Source organism: Bubalus bubalis, chromosome 10, assembly GCF_019923935.1.
Source record: "Bubalus bubalis isolate 160015118507 breed Murrah chromosome 10, NDDB_SH_1, whole genome shotgun sequence".
NCBI classification, from domain to species: Eukaryota; Metazoa; Chordata; class Mammalia; order Artiodactyla; family Bovidae; genus Bubalus; species Bubalus bubalis.
In genome coordinates, this window is record NC_059166.1 from 70,712,747 (window position 1) to 70,735,682 (window position 22,936).

Here is a 22,936-nt window from a genome sequence, read left to right on the forward strand (position 1 = left end):
TAGAGGACTTTCTAAACTCAATTACACAAGCTTTATTCTCCTTCTTCCTACTTACTGTAAACAGAAAAGTTCTAAAAGTGACATTATAAAAAATGCTTTCCATGTTGTCTGCTCATTTCCTGATCTAGTTCCTATGCTTCCTAGCCCTTATGTCCATATGGATGCTCAGAATGAGCTTAGATCTGTCTTGTGACAGTTCCCAGGAGGACACCCAGCTCACCATCAGATGCTTTCAGCTCAAGGGTACATCATCTTAACAATTCTACTAGACTGCTCCTCTGAGTTAGCACACTCAGCAATGTCTTTCTTATATTCTACAGAAGCTTCCTGGTAAATTCCTCCTTCCTGTGCTATTAGGAAACCTTCAACCTAACTACCCTCTCATCCAAATGCTATCAATTCTTCGAAATCTCACTAAAGTTCTGCCTCTTACGTGAAGCCTTGTCTCCACACTAGATGCAGTGAATGGTCTCACCTGTATCAGAACTCTTGCTACCTAATGTCTATTTTCCATTTATTATTTAACATCTTGTGACACGAGTTCAGGATTTAAAAGGTTGCAATAACCCTAAAGATTATCTCATTCTCTCTTGACTTTAATGTTCTTTACCCCCTAAACTAGATATTCAGAGAAGGCAATGGCAACCCACTCCAGTACTCTTGCCTGGAGAGTCCCATGGGCGGAGGAGACTGGTAGGTTGCAGTCCATGGGGTCGCAAAGAGTCAGGCACGACTGAATGACTTCACTTTCACTTTTCACTTTCATGCATTGGAGAAGGAAACGGCAACCCACTCCAGTGTTCTTGCCTGGAGAATCCCAGGGACGGGGGAGCCTGGTGGGCTGCTGTCTATGGGGTCGCACAGTGTCCGACACGACTGACGCGACTTAGCAGCAGCAGCAACTAGATATTAAGTACATTGAGCAGGTACCACCAACTCTTGTGAGAAAAATACACAGATTATTGCATTAATTGTTTTATTTTATTATGTGCAAAGCAATTTAAAAATATAGGTTCATCTAAGGTTTACGTACAAGTTGAAAAAAAAAGTCTAAAAGACTGCTTCAGTTAAAAAAAAAAACATCCTCTTAATAAAAGGAGTGGGGAGAGGTTCTGTCACTTTTAGGAGGCAATTAGTGTCCCAAGTGGCTCAGTGGTAAAGAATCTGCCTGCCAATGCACGAGAGGCAAGTTCGATTCCTGGGTCGAGAAGATCCCCTGCAGTAGGAAATGGCAACCCACTCCAGTATTCTTGCCTGGAAAACCCCATGGACAGAGGAACCTGGTGGGCCACAGTCCATGGGGCCACAAGAGTCAGACACGACTGAACGACTGAGCAGGCATGCATGCACACATCCTTTTTCTGTGCTTCTATCTGGATCCTTAGTCTGGGTCTTCTGCTCAAGGACATCCCTTCAACAATTGTCCTCTCTCTTCCTGCACCATCATTTCTCCCCGTCTACTGGATCATTTCCATTAATATAAAAACAGGCTGCAATATTTCCTGCCTCAAAAAAAAAAACCTTTGACCCCATCTCCTTTTAGTTACTGGGCTTCCCTGGTAGCTCAGCTGGTAAAGAATACAGCTTCAATGTCAGAGACCCAGTTCGATCCCTGGGTTGGGAAGGTCCCCTGGACGAGGCATGGCAACCCACTCCAGTATTTGTGCCTGGAGAATCCCCATGGACAGAGCCGCCTGGAGGGCTATAGTCCATGGGGTCACAAAGAATCCAACATGACTGAGTGACTTAGCACAGCACTTTTTATTTAGTAACTCATTTCTCTGTCCCTTTAAATGGCAACAGGGCCTTAAATGAGTCATCTTTTTGCTCTCTCCACTAACTTTTACATCTTCTCTTGTACCAACTCTAGCTTAGATTCTACTACACGCACTTGCCAGGTCATCAGCTAGTTCTAGATAAACCTGAAGATCAGCTCTCAATAATCTTTTACTTCTCTCAGCAGTAGGATGATGCATCAGTTAAGAACCTCTGATAAGCAGATGTCAAGACACATACCATGTACCTGAGGCATTATTAATCTATTCTAGCAAAGATAGTGGCTCAGATGATAAAGAATCCTGCAATGCAGGAGACCTGGGTTCGATCCCTGGGTTGGGAAGATCCCCTGGAGGAAGGCATGGCAACCCACTCCAGTATTCTTGCCTGGAGTATCCCATGGACAGAGGATCCTGGCAGGCTACAGTCCATGGGGTTGCAAAGAGTTGGACACGACTGAGCAACTAAGCACAGCACACAACAAAGATACTACACCTGGCATGGCAGCTGCAATCGGAGTTAGTATTTGATTTGACTCATGGTACACTAAAGCTATTCTCCAGAGTCCATGTGGTCTTTTCAGGAGCTCTGGTGAAATAAAAGGAAATAAGACAGAAGCCATGAACACTGTGACCTTCTAACATAAATGCTGGTGCTAATCATTGTAATTCCCCGGGATCCTATTGTATTTTTAACTTACTGTATCGGCTAAGGGAAGGAAGAGAGGAGAGGCACAGTTCCAGAGTTGTCTGTTTGGCCTCCCACACACCATGATACATTTCACCCCACAGGTCAAAGATGCAGTGAGCCAACCACCAAGTATGTCAATCCCTATTACACATTTAAAAAAATTATTTATCTATTTGGCTGCACTGGGTCTTCATTGCTTTGTACGGGTTTTCTCTAGTTTCTGCGAGTGGGGGCTACTCTTCATTGCAGTGCTCAGGTTCCTCATTGCGGTGGCTTCTCATTGTGGAGCACAGGCTCTAGGCACACGGGCTTCATTAACTGTGGCACATGGGTTTAGTTGCCCCGTGGCAGGTATGTGGGATCTTCTCCAACCAGGCATCAAGCCTGTGTCCCCTGAATTGGCAGGCAGATTATTCACCACTAAGCCATCAGGGATGCCTGGCTCCCATCATTGCTGCTGCTGCTGCTGCTAAGTTGCTTCAGTCGTGTCTGGCTCTGTGTGACCCCATAGATGGAAGCCCACCAGGCTCCCCCGTCCCTGGGATTCTCCAGGCAAGAAACTGGAGTGGGTTGCCATTTCCTTTTCGAATGCATGAAAGTGAAAAGTGAAAGTGAAGTCGCTCAGTTGTGTCCGACTCTTAGCAACCCCATGGACTGCAGCCTACCAGGCTCCGCTGTCCGTGGGATTTTCCAGGCAAGGGTACTGGAATGGGGTGCCATCGCCTTCTCTGGGCTCCCACCATTAGGTATTAGTTAATTCATGTAGTTCCTTTGAGATGTAGTCTCTTCCTCGTCTATCAGATCCAGTCTATCCCAAGCCAGGCTAGTTTGGGATTTAACCTGGTTATCAAGTTGGTAGTGTCCAGGGGAGGTGTGTGCAGCTCCTGAGGGGGCCCATGTTTCTTGCTGTGGAGAGGCCACAGGAGTATCTTCCTGTACAGAATGCTGGCTCTTACATTAGAGCTGTGAGCCATCTTGACAAGCAGGGAGGGGTCTGCTGAGCCAAATTCCTTGGGGGCATCCATCCAGTCTCTTTCCCCAGTCCAGAGTTTCAGGGTCTTAGGTTTTCTCAACAGACCTACCTTGACCGATCGGTCCCACCTCTCTGGAGCTCTGTAACTCTCACATGCAAGGATCGCCCCTTACTGTGTTTGCTCTTACTTGACAGTTTATAAACGTCTCTTTTTAACCTATCAGAGACGTCCTCTAGCTCTCACACTTAGCCTTTGTTTGCTACATAACCTTGATTTCTCATAATCCTTCTTCAGGGAATCAGGGCATCTTAATAAGAGCCAGCCAGTTCCACTGTTCTCATAGACATCATCACCTCTGTGTCTTTCAAAAGCTTGAATCATCGCATTGGCAGAGGTTCCCCTCCACGGACATTTTTCTTATTCACCACTGGTGAAGTCCTTAGCCCTTGGGGCCCCCACTTTGTGCCCAGGACTGTCCACGTCCCAATATCCCTCATGATGAAGTCCTCTTAGCCTCTTGATGAGTGAGCCAGACCCCAAACCCCATCTTGCTACCTGTTTTCTTTGGCTGTTCCTGCTACTATCTATATTAGTTAAGGGCCTCAAAGAAACAGATGCCAAGAAGAATAGATGTGCAAATGATTTGTTGGGATAAATGTTTGGGAAAGATAAAGGGAGGGAGGGAAAGAGTAGTTTTAAAAAAAACCAAAAACACCTTCAGATTGCAATTCAAGCCTGAAACCTGTTAAGAACAGAGAGGCAGGAGGAATGGATGAGGAGAGCCTGGAACTACAGTGCTGTTCTGGGTAGGTGTCAGCCAGACTGAGCGGGTGTCAGTCCCCAAGTCAGAATGGCCTGACAGTGGCCAGATAATGTCCAGATCAGGCAGGAATGGCCCATTTCTGGTACTCCCCTATGTTTAGTCAGTGGCTGGAAATGGCCCACGGGAAGCCTGACCTGGCATGAATGTCACAGTAGATCTGAAGGTACAGCAGCTGGACGTGTCAATTAGCCATGCTCCCCAAGGCAGGTTCTCTTGAAAGATGATCTAAACAGCACACCTCCATGTCCAACCACAGGGGACCATGTAATTTATGGTCTGAACAAGATCACTTGTAAGTGTGAAATGAACATGGGTAATAATCCAGGACAAAGGCATAAATTGGGAGTATCCAGGCAAACTAAGACATATGCTCACCGTCACTGCCAATAATATTTGACACAGTTCATAATTCCATCCCTCTTCAAACACTGTGTTTATTTGACTTCCAGGATTCCATGGGCTCTTGATTTTCATGCTGCTTTTCTGACACCTCCTTCTCAGTCTTCTTTGCTAGCCTCTCCTCAGCTCCCGAATGTCTAAACACGGAAAGACTTTGGCTTCTGCCTTCAGCCCTTCTTTCTTATTTATCCGCACTGCTGGTTGAGCTGGGCCAGTCTGGTGGCTAGTCAATACGCGGACAGCTCTGCAGCCAGCACCCCCTCCTTAGCCCCCTCTCCCACTGCATATTCAGCCTCTCCCCGTAGGTCTCTAAGAATCCTTTCAAAACGAACACATCCTAAACTGAACCTCTAATTGCCACCTCACCTCTCAAGACGAATCTTCTCTCCTTCGGTCTTTCCCATCTGATAAGCGGTAACTTACGTTCCTCCCACTGCTCAGGTTAAAAATCTTAAATCGTTTCTTCTCTGGTACTCCATATCTAATCCATCAGCAGAACCTTCAGAAGAAACAGAGAAGCAACCACTCTCTTCACTTTTACTGCTGTTTCATCTCCTTCCCTGCCAAGCCATCATCACCTCATGGTTAATCATCATAACTTTCTGATTTTCCTATTTTTACCTCTCTGTCCCACTCTACTCTCAGTCCCTTCTTCACACAGGCTCTGAAAGATTCTTTTAAGACCAAAGTCAAATCATGCATTTTGTATGTTCAGAACCCCCCAGTGTCTTCCTATCAGGTAAAAAGCCAAAGTCCATACAGTGGCCTGCATGGTCTAACCCCCACTAGCACTCTCCTCTCCATCCTTTCTTTTTACTTGCTGTTAAGTTTTATGAAAAAAATCAACAAAATTAAAAAGCAATCTACTGGATGTGAGAAAATAATTGGAATTATAAATGTGATAAAGGGCTAATACCCCAAACATAGGCTTCCCTGGTGGCTCAGACAGTAAAGAATCTGCCTGCAATGCAGGCGACCCAGGTTTGATCCCTGGGTCGGGAAATCCCCTGGAGAAGGGAAAGGCTACCCACTCCCTACTCCAGCATTCTTGCCTGGAGATTTCCATGGACAGAGGCACCTGGAAAATCCCATGGACGGAGGAGCCTGGTGGGCTGCAGTCCATGGGATCGTTAAGAGTCGGGCACGACTGAGCGACTTCACTTTCACTTTTCACTTTCATCATTGGGGAAGGAATGGCAACCCACTCCAGTGTTCTTGCTTGGAGAATCCCAGGGACGGGGGAGCCTGGTGGGCTTCCATCTATGGGGTTGCACAGAGCCGGACACGACTGAAGCAACTTAGCAGCAGCAGCAGCAGCAGCAGGACTCCAGTACTATTCTGGATAAAAGTAATGAGAGTGGTCATCCCTGTCTTGTTTCTGACCTTAGAGGAAAAAGTTTCAGCTTTTCACTGTTGATTATGATGTTAACTGAGTTTGTCATATACTGTCTTTATTATGTTAAGGTACATTCCCTCTATGCCCACTTTGCTGAGTTTTTAATCATAAATGGATGCTTCAGTTCAGTTCAGTTCAGTCTCTCAGTCGTGTCCGACTCTTTGCGACCCCATGAATCACAGCACTCCAGGCCCCCCTGTCCATCACCAACTCCCGGAGTTCACTCAAACTTACATCCATCAAGTCGGTGATGCCATCCAGCCATCTCATCCTCTGTCATCCCCTTTTCCTCCTGCCCCCAATACCTCTCAGCATCAGAGTCTTTTCCAATGAGTCAACTCTTCGCATGAGGTAGCCAAAGTACTGGAGTTTCAGCTTCAGCATCATTCCTTCCAAAGAACACCCAGGGCTGATCTCCTTTAGAATAGATCTCCTTGCAGTCCAAGGGAGTCTCAAGAGTCTTCTCCAACACCACAGTTCAAAAGCAACAATTCTTCGGCGCTCAGCTTTCTTCACAGTCCAACTCTCACATCCATACATGACCACTGGAAAAACCATAGCCTTGACTAGACGGACCTTTGTTGGCAAAGTAATATCTCTGCTTTTCAATATGCTATCTAGGTTGGTTATAACTTTCTTTCCAAGGAGTAAGCGTCTTTTAATTTCATGGCTGCAATCACCATCTGCAGTGATTTTGGAGCGCCAAAAATAAAGTCTGCCACTGTTTCCACTGTTTCCCCATCTATTTCTCATGAAGTGATGGGACCAGATGCCATGATCTTCGTTTTCTGAATGTTGAGCTTTAAGCCAACTTTTTCACTCTCCTCTTTCACTTTCATCAAGAGGCTTTTGAGTTCCTCTTCACTTTCTGCCATAAGGGTGGTGTCATCTGCATATCTGAGGTGATTGGTATTTCTCCCGGCAATCTTGATTCCAGCTTATGCTTCTTCCAGCCCAGCGTGTCTCATGATGTACTCTGCATATAAGTTAAATAAGCGGGGTGACAGTATACAGCCTTGACGTACTCCTTTTCCTATTTGGAACAAGTCTGTTGTTCCATGTCCAGTTCTAACTGTTGCTCCCTGACCTGAATATAGGTTTCTCAAGAGGCAGATCAGGTGGTCTGGTATTCCCATCTCTTTCAGATTTTTCCACAGTTTATTGTGATCTACACAGTCAAAGGCTTTGGCATAGTCAATAAAGCAGAAATAGATGTTTTTCTGGAACTCTCCTGCTTTTTCCATGATCCAGTGGATGTTGGCAATTTGATCTCTGGTTCCTCTGCCTGTTCTAAAACCAGCTTGAACATCTGGAAGTTCACGGTTCACATATTGCTGAGTTTTGTCAAATGCTTTTTCTACATCTACTGAGATGACGATATGATGTTTATCTGTCATTTTGTTAATTCCGTATATCACACTGACTCATTTGTGAATGTTTAAACCATCTTTGCAGCCTGGAATAAAGCCCACTTGATCATGATGTATCATCCTTTTAATGTATTGTCATACATACTTTTATTTTTTATTTACTATGTCTTCTCCCCATCTAGAATGCTAGAATGTAGCCACCATCAAGGCAGAGACTTAGCTTTGTTTATTGTTCTATTCCTAGCACCTATGCTTTCTGTGCAATAAGCATTCAATAAATATTTACGAATGAATGAATCTACATGGGAACACTAAACTACAGTGTATCCATCCTAAGGGGTTGTATGCAGTTATTAGAAAAACAAGGAATTTTTAATGATAAGAGAGACAGCATGTGCAAAAAAGTGGGGAAAAAAAAAAGAGAAACTAACCCAGCCATGAAAATAAGCTCACATTGAGGAAGAGAAAAAGAAACCTAAAAGGAAATATTCTGACTTATATACAATGGCATTTGGGTTGTATATGTTGGCCCTTTGTTTCTTCTGGTTGTGAAGAAGCCTAGAAGGATTGCAATAGGTCTTCTAGTTTGGGCAACCCAGAGCCTTGATAAACTGTGAAAAGCAAAACTGAATGGGCTCCTCTTTACCAAAGAGAGAAAATCAAGGAGAAATAAAGGACAACTTAACATTTATTTTGCATCCATAAGGCCATTCTGAGGATAAAAGTTGAGTTTACAATGAGGGAGAAAAATAACTTTTTGTCTTCTTTAATATCCTTTACCATCATTTCAAGGACTTTCAGCATTTCAGGCTCATCTAAGTCTGATCTGAAACTCAAAGCAGTCCACAAACTTCTGTAATATATCTAGGTCTCAGATAACTCAGAATCAAAAGAGTCCTCATAAGTATTCCTCTCAGCAATATACCAGTCTTCTGGCATCTCTTTTATGAGCTAAAAGTGAAAACTTGTGAAATGTGTTGGAAAAGGATGATGTAAAAGCCAAAAGTGAAAGTGAAGTCGCTTAGTCGTGTCTGACTCTTTGCGACCCCATGGCCTGTAGCCTACCAGGCTTCTTGGTCCATGGGATTTTCCAGGCAAGAGTACTAGAGTGGGTTACCATTTCCTTCTCCAAGAGATCTTCCCGACCCAGGGATTAAACCTGGGTCTCCCACATTGTAGGCAGATGCTTTACCATCTGAGCCACCAGGGAAGTCCTGAGAAAGCCAATTCACCCATTAAATATGAATACTTACTTTATATTAAAGATACAAAGGGTTAAACGATACCACCTGAGTTTGGAAAGTTTGCAATTTATTCAAGTTAATAAAACACATAGAAATAAGGTAGAAATACCATACCACAATACCATAATTGCCAGTTAACAAGGCATAAAGACAAGAGCAGCAATAATTCTGATAAGAAGGAGGGGAGGGAGTTAGAGACAAGCCTTTCCAACAAGTTGGAATATGAGCTGACCCTAAAGGATGTCTGGAATTTAGATAAGTAGAGAAGAATAGGTGAGAACATTCCAATAGGCCAGGGAAAACCAGGATGCATAAGCAACACAGGATATCTGAGATCAAGGACAGGTTCTTTTCTCCAGGACATTCTGAATAAAGCATTTGAAGCAGAATTATAGCGACATATTAATTTTCTCTAGGTGAATCTTTGTTCAACTGGCAACATTAAAAAAATGTCTTTCATTTTCAACCTAAATATTTTTCTTACAGACTGTTTCTTTTCCTTGAACAATTTAAAATTAAGGTTAGAGTTATTGATTGGCTTTGTATTGTTTTGTTTTGTTTATACCAATGATAACTTCTGCCTTTGGGAGCCATAAATTCTCTCAAGTCTAATATTTCCAGGTCATTTTTGCAGATAAAAAATTTGTCAATGAGATTTTATTCTTCTGTTAGTTTTTAGTGAAAGTGAAGTTGCTCAGTCGTGTCCGACTCTGTGACCCCATGGACTGTAGCCTATCATGCTCCTCCGTCCATGGGATTTTCCAGGTGAGAGTGCTGGAGTGGGTTGCCCTTTCCTTCTCCAGGGCATCTTCCCAACCCAGGAATCAAACCCAGGTCTCCCGCATTGCAGGCAGACATTTTACCGTCTGAGCCACCAGGGAAGCCCAATTTTTTTTTTTTTTTAGTGAATAACACATTTTAATTTAGTGAATAACACATTGCAGATTTTAGCCATAGCCAATTTTTCCCTCTTGATTACGAAATCTAATTTTTCCAGAATAAACTTACAGTTTTCAATATTATCAGCCATTTGTATTTTTATCAATTACTTTGATCTATAATAAATTTTCCTATGCGATTTCAGCCACTATTTTATGTTGTAGTAAATATTTCTACCAATATAATTTATTATGAATTACTTTTAAAAGTCTAATAATTTGCATTTATATCCTAGCTAAAGCATGACACTTTATGGGCTGTTCTCCTCAGATATTCTGTAAATTTCTCTATTATCCAGATTGTAATGCAAGTGTATTGTACCAAAAATCCAATTCTTCTATACGTTTCTTTGTGCATTCCAAAATAAAGTTTCTGTATTATTTTGGCAGAGCAAAAGTCATAGATACAAAAAACAGAAGCTTACTCTGACTGACTTATAAGAAAAACATTTATTAAAAGGATATGGAGATAAGTCACAGAATCATTGGGAGGGCTTGAGAACCGAACTGAGGCTATGGAGCCGGGAACCTTTGCTAGAAGCAGACAGCAGAACCAAGTCCCCAGTCTGCCTGCCCCGGTTGCCAGAGGCACCAGGCTCCAGGCTTGCTCTCCGGGCTCCCCTAGCCCTGGACGCTGCGTTCTGGGAGCCAGACTAACTCCACTTGCCACCATGACCAGGCTTGACTCACCGGGGTCCCTGTTTCTTTGCTTCCTTCTCTCTCAATTAGAAGCCTGTGGTGGGTGTGTCTGAGAGGTGGGGGCTAGGGTCACTGCCTGCCTTCATATTGCATGAGATCTTAGGGAAGCAAATAGAACACGGCTCCCCATCTGAAGATAAAGGTAGAGGAACTCCGCAACAGGGGAAGGGGCGTCATATGGTAGGCCAACAAAAAGAATGATCAATGCCCATTAAAAAGTCTGAAGATCGGAGGGAAAATATTCTGCCTTGTTCAGTGGATACTAGATGTGATAGAGTGGCCATAAATCCTGGACCTTTACTTGGGGGCTGTTCACCACAGAACAAACACACCGACCTCCCTGTGTACCTAACCATACAGCCTGTCATCTCTGCAAGTTCCCAGGCAGTGGATACGTTTAAAAATGAACTAAATGATTCAAAGCGGAAACAGATCCATGTTCTGCTTCCACAATAGTTTTTAGCAAATGTTATTAGTATAATCAAAGTGTTCTTTGTGTCTTGTGAGCACTCTGTATGCTGCAATTAAATAACACATCGAATACTTTCATTAGATCTGTTGTTAGAACGCTTGAGGCTTTCAGATTTAAATGGGTAACTGCAAAGAATGACTGGCTTTAAATCAGTGTTTCCCTGAAGCAATTTTTTAATAGTTCTCATTTAGGTGCTTATTATTTTGTATGGTTGCTGAAAATCATATAGCTTGAATTAACATTATATTGTCATTTATATTTAATTTTAAGGATAATTTCATAGTAAATGTAATCTTAAGTATTTTATGTAGAAAATAGATATGGCAAATTAAAAATCTCTATATTAGCTAATTTCTATAATATTAATAGCACAAAAATCACAGAGTCATTTGTATATGATCCAAAGCATGGAATGCTAAACTTTAGGACACAGAGATCTTCATGGTCTTGTTTGCAATATGATTGAAACTGCTGTTCCAAGACTCCAAAAAACAAAATATTTTATAGTAGTCATTAAGGACAATATTTTATTGTATTAATAGCTTTCTTAATGACTCGTGTCTCGGGTGCTGGTTCCTTCTGTATGTGTAGAGTTATTTAGTCATTTCCTTTGTCCTGCTTGGGATAATCTGTAGTTCACTTGGCCACCTGAGCACACTTGTTCTCCTCCTTCAGGTCTTTGAACATATGTGTTTTCTTTCTAACTAAGATGTTTCTCTTAGAGCCCAGACTGAAGGGTGGGAAGTGGCCTAAGAGACCTCGGGGCAAAGAATCACAGTTTCATTTCCAGACTCATTAGTCTTTCTAAGCTTTTCAAATGCTCAGAGGTTCACCACAGAATTCTGCTCAAGGTTAGACTGTTGGTATGGAGATTGTCTCAACCTAAACCAAATGGCTCTTAGAACCAAAATTAGAATACAGGAACTTCTGGTGTTAATTTGGAGTCACAGACCACCACACCACAACATCTATCACTCTACTAGGTTTTCTTTCCATGACCACTTAATGGGAGGAGTGTTTATCTCAACCCTGCATGTCCCAAACAGAGCTATTAATCAAACCCATCTCCATATCCACTGTGAGTGAGGCAGGCATAGTTCAGGCCTTCAGGCTTGCCAGGAAGGCAGTAAGCCACTTGTTTTTCTTGGCAGATAGCTATGTCTGCATGTGGTTCCTTCTCTTCTTTCCTCAGACCACAGGATTCAGATTCCTTAGAGCCTAGAGGACCCTCAGAATTGGTTTCACCTTGTCTGCATTCTGTAGCAAGTACCATGTAGTTTAACCCTTCTTGGTTCTTGGTTTCCATTAAAGCAACCAACGTAACGTCATCTGAATTCAAACAAATTGGATGACCATCTTCATCTGTGAAAAAAATACAAACATTATTCTAGCATGTATTTGGTTTCTTGTATTTGTAATATCCAGGTTCTATGAAAATTAGAAAAACACCAGCCTTGCTTATTGGTTCAGTAAACATTTATGATGACCACTGAGGGAACACAAAGATAAAAGACATGTTCCCTGTCCTTGATAACTACTACAGGCCAGTAGGAGAGCAGAAGTAATAAAATGTGATGGAAGGTTACATGTGCTTATGTAAGAAAGGAATACGCGAAGCAGTAAGAGCATATAGAGGTAACTGCATAACAGGTGACACAGGTCTGGTCTTTGTGACAGGAATTAAGTGGCCCTAGGATGGCCCTTTTGTATAAAGTGCTTACCCTTTCATCTTGCCACATTGGCTAAAAGATCTACCTTTAAAGATGTACTTTTTTAGGTCAAGGAAATTCAATCATTTATTAAGCTAATATTTATTGCCTGCATCCTGCATACCCGGCCGTGTCCTAGGTATTGATGAGATAGCTGTGCACGAAACACATTTGTTGCTAGTTGGGGTTTACACTCTAATGGGGGGGGTACAGACAATAAAGTAGTGGACAACTAAATCTATGTCAGGTGGCAATAAACACTGATATGAAATATAATCATAATAACTGTTATTAATACTTATAGAGTGCTAATTACATACCAGGCACTATTCTAAGCTATATGCATATATTAACTCATTCTTCCCCTATTAAGTAAGTACTGGCAGTATCTGCTTTCAACACATGTGGAAATTGAGGACAGAGGAGCTTAATGCTTGCCCAAGGTCACACAACTAGAATTTGAACCCAAATTGTCTGGCTCTAGTCGGTCCTCACGTTCACCTCCCCAAGCAGAGAGAGGAGCTGCCGTGCTGTGTGCAGAGGAGGTGGTGGGCAGTGTGCCCTACAGGAGTCCTTGAGAGGGACTGACTCCAGACACACATGTGTGAGGTGGGGGTGCCTGCAGAAAAACAGATAGTCAGAGGGAATCTGACCTTCTTCACAACTGTGCTCATATTATTTTGTCTTTCTCTACTTAAAGGCTGACCTTCTTACTTAGAAACGTATAAGAATTCTACTGAAACCTAATAGCAGAGCTTCTGAAACATTCCACAAAATTCTAGGGACTCTACAAGATAAACATACAAACATATTGAAGGAATTATTTGTTTTTTATCCATGTTTTCCAGTCCCTGAGTGTTACTGCCTGGATGAAAAGTTTACAGTCAGAAATATAACTGTCCTTTCACTCAGCATCACATTTTACAAATCAGAACCATTTCAGTCAATAGATGAAGGTCCCTCCCTTTCTCCTAATGATACTTCCAGCACAAGAGTGTCCAAATGTGTGGGTGAGACCAGTCTGGTTGCCAAGCTTCTGTGCATACCCCAGGCTGGATTTATTTGGAATGCATTTAAATTGAAATATCGGAAAAATTTAAACAATTTCAAAGGATGAAGGGAAGCACCATTGCACCTATTTATTCCCTGATGGAATCTAATGGATCTACCTATTAACCAGGGCTTCCCCAGTGGTTCAGGGGTAAAGAATCTGCCTGCGATGCAGGAGACACAGGAGATACGGTTTTGATCCCTGAGTCAGGAAGATCCTCTGGAGGAGGGCATGGCAACCCACTCCAGTATTTTTGCCTGGAGAATCCCCATGGACAGAGGAGCCTGGCAGGCTAACAGTCCATTAGATCCCAAAGAGTCAGACATGACTGAGGACTTAGCACGCATGCACACACCTATTACCAAGTTCCAAATCTGAACTACAAAGCTTATGTTATTATCAAAAAATATGAATCACTGTTCTTGCCCTGTCTTAGTAGGTGTTTATTTAGTTTTTCAGGCCCTCACCCACTGCTGAATAACACAGAGGCCAGGCTGCAGGCTCTTTGTTATCATTCCATGTTCCTCTTCATTATTCCAACACCATTCTAGTATATTTCAAACCATGTGAATAGTCAGTTTTTCTAAAATATCTCCCCCATAAAAATAAGCTTATCAGATGTTGAGTTTGGTTAGTGCCTATGTGCTGAATATCAATGGAAGAATCCAACTGTTATGATTATTGTCAATATGTACTGATAGCCACTGAGAAATGCATAAGAATAACTTGCTATGCATGAAAATAGCAATACAAATATCAAAAAATGATAGGAAGAAATAGGATTAAATTGCCCAGTGGCCCAGATTATTGAGGAAATTAGGATGATATTCCTGAAGGGCTTAAAGAAATTAGGCTAAAGGAGTTTAAAATTTCAACAAAAACATATGCTTATAACATAGGTCTAGGTACTCACATTATCAGCCGCTGCATTGCCATACCTTTGGCTCATTAAATAGCATATTGGGAAACATGATTTAATTTTTTTGCCTACATTGGAAAAAAATTCTTTTCCATAAGTCAAATAAATTCTATTTTTACAAATTCTGGTGCAATATGTCAAAGAAAAATCATTAGCTCACTATTTCATCGCTTCATAGTACTTAGGACAATATTTAGTAACTTGACCCTGGCAAGCTTTCAGCAATGAGTACATCTTCTTATTGCATAAGGAATTTATGAGAGATGGGGCAGCTTGTTTATTTTGATTTAAAAACTACTGAATAGAAAACTTGCAGGTCCTTACAGCAGAGATCCTGAGCAAAGACGGCATGCACTTGGCAACTCTTGGTTTAAGAGGGAAATATTAAAATAAAGACTTCCAAGTAAGACAGGGTATTTACAGACGAGACATATGCCGGCTGACTGGCTATGTTTAGAACAGCAGAGAAGCATTTAGATTTGTTTCCTGTAGAACTCTCTGGGACTGATGAGGTGATGTTTACACAAATGTTTGGATGAAGTCACTGGGATATTTTTACTAGATGCCCAGATATGTTACTAATCTTCTCTCTATCCCCTCTCCACCCCATTAGGTCAGTAGGACCATAGCATAGGCATGGTATTATTGCTCCCTTAATCCTATTGCCCCCCTCCTTTTTTTCTTTTTTTCAAAAAAGTCCTCCCAGTGGCTTTACTTGTCTTCTTATATATCTCTGACAATAACAAAGACTTCTTACTGTTTTGTTAAATACATCCACCAGTCTGCAAAACAGCAAACTATTATTAAACACATTCTTTTACTTAAAAGTTAATTAAGTTTAAGCTTGCCTTAAAGTGACTGTTCTATGATTTCTATCCTTTGCAAATATTCAAACTCTGTTTTTCATTCTATTTCTTCTCGCTTCTCTGTCACTTTTTTTCAGTCACATGCCAATTATCAAAAATGTTGGTGATCCCCATATATCTTTCCATTCCTTATGGTCACAATTTACATTTGTTGTAGATTTCAGAATGTGAATTTCTCTTGTTACCAAAATCATATATCTGTCATGGCACAAACTTGTTTCTAAAAAATTATTAGAGCTTGATTATATTCCCTGTTAACCTCTTCCAGTATCCTTATTCTGCCTAGTTATGTCTGCTTCTCTATTTTTTTTAAAATATCCTTTAGAATTTTAATTCAGTCTGTCAACAACTTGGCTCCTCAATAAATTAGATATAACCAGGAAAGATTATTATATCTTTTCTAGCAGGCCAAAAGTAGCAAATTCTTTCACCACCCCTAGCTATGCAGAATGCTAAAGATAACAAAGTTTCCTTGCCTTTGCTACCACTCTGTGAAGGCTGAGAGCAAAGGCTCTAGAATAGAATCCTGCTCCAGCCCCATCCAGCAGGATGACCATGGGCAAGTTACTAACCTCAGTCTTTTCATCTGTAAAATGGTAATATTATAATGCCTACTTCATAGGGCTATTGTAAGGATTTAATGAGTTAAATAGCACAAGTGGTATATTTAAAAGTGCTAGAAATAAAGTTACATAATATTGAAATTAAAAGCCATTCATTAAAAGGGGGTTGTCCTTTATAGATACCGTGAGCAGTTTGGTACTTACCTCAGCTTCATAGATGAACTAGGTAATGGTACATGGAAAAAAGATTTCTGTAAGGGTTCATGGAGACATCTGGTAGACCCTAAGGTAAAGCTAAGCTCTCAGGTCTTCTAACACCCATTATGGCAGCCTTTGCTATTTTTTTTTTTTTTTTTACAAATGTCTGTACATATTAGAAGGAAAGGCTTCTGTGAGCAGAGTTGAATTTTGAAATATAACACAAGTCAACACAACACAAGTAAATTCCTCATATCCCCACAGAACTCTTTTTCTCTGCAGCATTTGACCATTCCTGACTGTGAGCCTCTCTCTTTTCAATTTCCATGACAATCTTCCTCTTCCCATTCTGACTTCTCTCAGTGCCCACCAAGAAAAGTCAGTCAGTCTTCTGTCTTCTACCACTGACACTCTGAGAATCATCAGCTCAGCCTCATGATGAGATAGCAGGTAGCACCAATGTGAAACTGGCTTATTCTGAGGAGGATCGGGATGTATGCTCAAAGCACATCTCTTTCCAAATTGTCGCTTAGCTGTTCATGTTAAAGATGTGTCACGATCAGAGTCTAATCTGCATTCATGTCATGGATGGAAATTTACTCAAAATGTGTAGTTAGAAACACCGCAAACAAGACAAGCAGATAATCATCCTGGGCTTCTTATTTTTCCCTGCTATTATTAGTCAAGTGCATCACTCAAGGTGAAGGTCTCGCTGTAGAGAGATGCCTCCAGGGCAACGATCAGCCATTGAATAATCAATCAGTGCTGAGCCAAGAGGCTTAATTTCTGAGGGATTCTGAGTCATGGTCCATCTTGCCAGGTTTATTTCTCAGCAAGAATGTTTGCATTTGAAAAAAAAGAAAAGAGTCCTGTGAACTTTTAATTATGGGATGGAGTTTAAGAACAGCTGGAAAGGATCATTTTAAAATTTATTTTTCTGCAGCCAATTAGGCAAATGTATTATAAATCTGTCTTTGGAAATGAATTAAGTGACTATTGTGTTTTAATACCAAAATACTGAAGTGGAATTACACTAGCCTTTATCAGGGTATGACCCACTACAATAATCACAGCAAACTAACTAGGCAGTTTGAAGTACTAGATTAGATATATACACATGGATGGCTTTTAAAAACACAGTATTAATGTAAAACGGAAGAAAAGAAGCACTGTATAACACTAACGTATCCATGCATACAATACACATTTTGTAGAAAACATACAAATTAACAGAGACACATTAAATGGCTACCTGGCAGGTAGAGAGAGGAACTAGAACAGAAGAGGAATATGGAAATAAGGGGCTAAACAAACAAATGAAAGAGAAACCCTGCATAGACCAATGATGATAATGCACCACCAACTGTAATTAACTCAGCTCTGCCACTGAGGTCCAAACTGGCATGAGAAGTGGAGAATGAAGAGAACAGGCCCCATGAAAATATAGTCTAACATGTTAATTCTCTTTCTTACTATCTTAGGTTATAAATCCAGGGGCCATATCATTATTCTTTTTTTTAATGTAATGAACAAACCAAAATTACTTTCAAAGAGGAGGATAATAAATACTTAATTATGAGGATGGAGCCAGTGTATTATTCCTCCTGTGCACTGTAAGATATCTTCCAGGTACATCCCATTTTGACCTTGTTCAGTTAACACTGGAGAGAAAACCCAGAAATTCTGAAGAAGAATCAAACTTACCTTCAAAGCCTTCATTTATGACTCCACTGGGGTTTGCTTCTCCTCTGCATTGAGAAATACTATTTAAGGAAAAATTTCTGAATAACTGAAGCTGTTCTTGAATTTTATGGAAGGTAGGTCTTTGGTCAGGTTCTTGAGCCCAGCACTGGGTCATTAAATTCCACCTGGATATATGAGTAAAGACATGAAAGTAAATGGTGACTGGATATCATTAGGTAGCCATTACGGATAACCTGGGTAAGGTCATTTCAGACAGAAAAGAATTTGAATTATTGCCAGTTTTTCACAATTAATATAACTGAACCAGAACAAAAGCTTTTGTTTCTTATTTATTTAATTTGTTGTTGTTGTTTAGTTGCTCAGTCGAGTCTGACTCTTTTGCAACCCCACAGATTGTGGCCCGCCAGGTGCCTCTGTCCGTAGGATTTCCCAGGCAGGAATACATTTCCTTCTCCAGGGGATCTTCCTGACCCAGGAGTCAAACCCATGTCTCCTGTACTGCAGGCGGATTCTTTAACCGCTGAGCCATGGGTCAGGAAGATAACAGTTGCTGACAATATAACTACCTTTATTAGAAAACATCTTCCTTCTGAAAGGCCAACATTTAACAGTTATTAATCAAATAAATAGATAGATAAATATATGGTTAGAAAATGTTTACCGAACCAATAAGAAAACCAACAGCTAAATTACTGAAGAAGCTGAGATTAAATTTTACATTTATACACTGATATCTGAAACAAAATCTAAGATGTACTCCAAGCCACACAGATATTTAGTGGCAGAACCAGAAGCAGAAATCAGATCCAGTTCTTCACTGTCAGGTTAAATAAGATGCTCAGTTCCCCTGGCCATAAATAGCTGGTTGTTCAATATTATCTTTTCCTTAATGACTGTCTAAGACATGTCTGTGCAGAACTCTCAATGACTGTTCATTCATTCATTCAGCAAAGATCTGTTGGACACATTATATACGAGCAGGATATCAAGAGCAAGTGATGTGGCAGTGTGGCTCCTGTCCTCATATGATATATAAAGCACATATAAGAGGGTGGCAAAATTTACCCACTACAACTCACAGGAACAGGGGGAAAACGTAGCTCTTTTGATAGCTTTGTAACTTATTCGCAAAGCCTCACCCAGCAGAAGAAAATTAACTTCATTTAGAACAATGCCAGTTATGAACTAGTCTGTTCTGAAAACCACCCTTTTTGGGTAATCCTTGGTCTTTTATGGCTAATAACTTGCTGTCTCTTATCTTCAGGCCATTCCTACTCTCTCTGTCTTCCTCTCCAAGGTGGTGTCAGGATTTGCATGAGCTGTACTGGCCCCGTGAAGGATGCTTTGGGCCCCACTGTGCCCTCCAGGCCTTCTCTAGTCTCAGAGTGGAATGATGAGGAATTCCATAAGGAGCGACTGGTCTGGTCCTTCCTGCAGGCATCGACTGCTATCTGCAATCCATGATCTGTTTACCTGCTCTTTTGGTCCTTCTCACAGAACTGGTCCTCCCGTTTCTCTCTCTAGCTGCAGGCCTCTCTGAGACTGCATCACATCCTACATCTGCTGACAAGGCTCAGGGAACCCTTTCCTGTTTCTGCTGCTTGCCTACAGGATGCTCCCTAGCCAAAGTTCAAGCTTTTAACAAAATGTTCACTTTACACAGGGAAACAAAGGAGGCTTGGAAGCAAAAGCTACATGTTCTCTTTCTGGACATGGAGTCCATCCTATTCAGGATGCTGAGTGTCCCTGTCAACGCAGGGGGTCCCGTGCTCAGGGATCTCCTTGCCATCCTGCCAGGCTGGGAGGAGTAGGCAGTTGCTCCCTGTGTTTGGTGTCACCTCATCTAACTGAAGCCTGCAGAGGTTTCAGGACCTAAATATCCAACATCTTCACCCTCTTATCTTGTCAAGGTTTCTTCTTCCTACCCTTGTCCAGGGCTTAGAAGGAGTGGAGCTTCTCTTCTTCTTGTTTGTTAGATTATATAGAATTATAGGTTTAGTAGCTCAAAGTTGCCATTTAGCAGACTAACAAGGAGCAAAAGGATTCTACATAAGCCTCTCTCTGCTCTAAGCATCGTTTCCAAGTCTGCTGACTCACTAAAAAGGTCAAGTGCCCGCTCTCCTCTTTCACTCTCTGGAGCTAGAAGGCTGACTGGGGGCAGAGAGAGAAAGGCTAATAAAGAAACATAAACTGGGAAGTGTTTAAAAATTTTAGTATTACCATATCGACAGATAAATATACAATTAAAACTTATAAGTTCTAAAAATGGTACTGCTGCTGCTGCTGCTGCTAAGTCGCTTCAGTCATGTCCGACTTTTGTGCGAGAAAACAAATGTGAACGCTAATTAGAGATGGAACATTTTCGGTAAGTTGCTTGTAGAAGAACTTCTGTGGAGGTGGCGTTTAAGCTGATGAACTCTGTAGAAAAATAAGATGCTAGCCATGGGAACTGGGTGGGGATGAAAGTCAGGGAACACACTAGAAGAGGCAAAAGCATGTGTAAATTCCTAACTTTGGAAAGAACTTGGCACATTTTAGAATGTGAAGGACAGCCAGTATGGCTGTAGAGCACTCACTGAGGGGGAGAGTATAAGAGATGAGGCCAGAGAGGAAGGCGAGATCACAAAAGTCAAAGATCAGCCTAGGCGCTAGATTTTATGCAACACAATGGAAGCTGTCAAAGATTTTTAAGGGAACATGATCTTTACATTTTTAAAGGATGACTCTAGCTGATATATAGAGAGAATTGATTGTAGAGGGGCAAGTTGGAAGCAAGGAAGTTATTAGAGAAGACTAGGTGGAAAACCCCATGGATGGAGGAGCCTGGTAGGCTGCAGTCCATCGGGTCACGAAGAGTCGGACATGACTGAGTGACTTTACTTTCACTTTTCACTTTCATGCATTGGAGAAGGAAATGGCAACCCACTCCAGTGTTCTTGCCTGGAGAATCCCAGGGATGAGGGAGCCTGGTGGGCTGCCGTCTATGGGGTCACACGGAGTCAGACACGGCTGAAGTGACTTAGCAGCAGCAGCAGCAGCAGCAGGTGAGAGACGATGGTAGTTTGGACTAAAGCAATGACAATGGAGTGAAAATACATTCAATCTCTAGGTGACAATGACCCAGAAACCATCATAGGTGTTGATTGAATAGTAATATCTGTATGTGGCACAAAAATTCCACTTCTATCTCTTTTATTTCTTGACAAGCACCTCATGTCAGTGTTAATATCAGAGTATTATAGAGAAACCTAATATTGATCTTTTTCAGTATTGATCTGATGACTTTTCATTTATATTACAATTTACATTCTGGATATAGAGTACTGAGCATGGCTGTATTTTTTATAGATTAGAATCATCACTAAGAACCTAATCCTTTACATATTGCTTTATAATCTTTGGCATTTAGCAACAGGAATGAAACAAATAACTCAAAGAAGGACAATTCGACTCTGAAATAATATCATGTAACTGATACCCCGATCATGGAACTTAAACCAATTTTAAAATAGAATCTTAATGACAAACCTAAGGGCGGACCTCTAAGTTGCTGCTACCAGTAAAGAATCCACCTGCCAATGTAGGAGGCGCAAGAGATGCAGGTTCGATTCCTGGGTCAGGAAGGTTCTGTGGAGTAGGAAATGACAACCCCCTCCAGTATTCTAGCCTGGAAAATTCCATGGACTGGTGGGCTACAGTCTGTGGGGCCACAGAGGGTTGGACACAACTGAGCGAACAGCACACAGGTGAAAGGAGAAAGTAAAGTGTAACTTGCCACAAGAAACCTAACCTCTTCTAAAAACAAAGTTGTAATTCTGAGATACTATCAAAGGATACGTTGAATCTCTCAAGACTTGTCATATTTCAATTATGAAGTTTTTACTTTATTTATAATACACTTCATTCTACAAAGTATTCAAGACACTTAACGAAGATGATATAGTGAGAAGGAAGGAGGAAAAGGAAGGAGGGAGAGAGGAGAGAAAGCACCCAGACAATTGCCCCTTCTCCACTCTGTACCTCACCCACTCCTACGTTCCTGCAAAAGTTTAATTTATGTAAGTTATTTAAGCAGATATTCCTAATTTTTCATCTATGGAGGCTTTAATTTACATTATTCTTCTTAACTCTCTAATGGCAAAAACAAGTGACCTGATAAATATATAAAACCTTTCTCTCCCACTGTCCAGGGTCAAATGAGTACTGGATTGCCCTAGATTAAGAAAAGAGGCACACTCCATAAAGCAATAGTCATTTAAAAGTAAAGAGTACAACTTGTTCAGGCTTCCCAGGTGGTGCGGTGGTAAAGAACCTGCCTGCCAATGGAGGAGACACAAGAGATGTGGGTTCGATCCCTGGGTCGGGAAGATCCCCTGGAGAAGGAAATGGCAACCCACTCCAGTATTCTTGCCTGGGAAATCCTATAGACCAAGGAGCAGGGCAGGTTACAGTCCATGGGGTCGCAAAGAGTCAGACACAACTGAGCACACACACAACTTGTACTCTTAAACAATATTAAAATGGCAATGGAATAAATGACTAGGCTTTTAAATATTATCAAACCCCCCAAAATGCATTTCTTGCATCTTGTAAATTAACAACTATTTCTTTGGTATAGGGGTCTTTCCTTACAAAAAGGGGTCTTTCCTTACTTGTCGCAATTCAGTATCATGCATTAAATACTTTTACCAAGTTATAGTTACAAATATTCAATCATATTAATCTAAATAAAGTGACAGGTCCTTAAATTTTGTTAAAATTTACCTGGGATGGTTCTACCTCTGAACAGATACTCTGATACTTGAAATATCTCATTTAGCTAAGTGTTGCAGTTCAAATTCTTCCATTCACCATACCAACCCTTTTACTCCTCTTTGCTTCAATTTCTTCCAAAATAGCACAAAACTCATTAACCATGTTCATTATTAGTTTTTATGAGTTAAGTTCTTGGATTCATAAAGCAATTGAAATTTAACAGATGAAAACTCCATGGCATCTTTCAGAATTAAGGGCAGGTTAATTAATAGGCATTTAAGCGAATCATATAAAATTCAGATTTGAAAAACTCCCTTACTCACTATATGCACTCCTGGAAAGATGCAATTAACATCCAGATATACATATTCTTGGGCTTCCCTGGTGGTT

The 22,936-nt window shown here is 41.2% G+C and overlaps 1 protein-coding gene across 1 annotated transcript in view; it reads right to left on the reverse strand.

Moving 5' to 3' along the window:
- Positions 1-8,718: 8,718 nt before the first annotated feature.
- Positions 8,719-22,936, reverse strand: part of ROS1 (ROS proto-oncogene 1, receptor tyrosine kinase) — a 114,907-nt gene continuing 100,689 nt past the window's right edge. Inside the window, exons 39-40 of the mRNA XM_045161990.1 lie at positions 17,792-17,955; positions 8,719-12,143 (exon numbers count right to left, since the gene is read on the reverse strand). Of these exons, the coding sequence (XP_045017925.1) occupies positions 11,833-12,143; positions 17,792-17,955 (475 nt within the window). The 3' untranslated portion in view covers positions 8,719-11,832. The remainder of the gene's footprint in view (positions 12,144-17,791; positions 17,956-22,936) is intronic.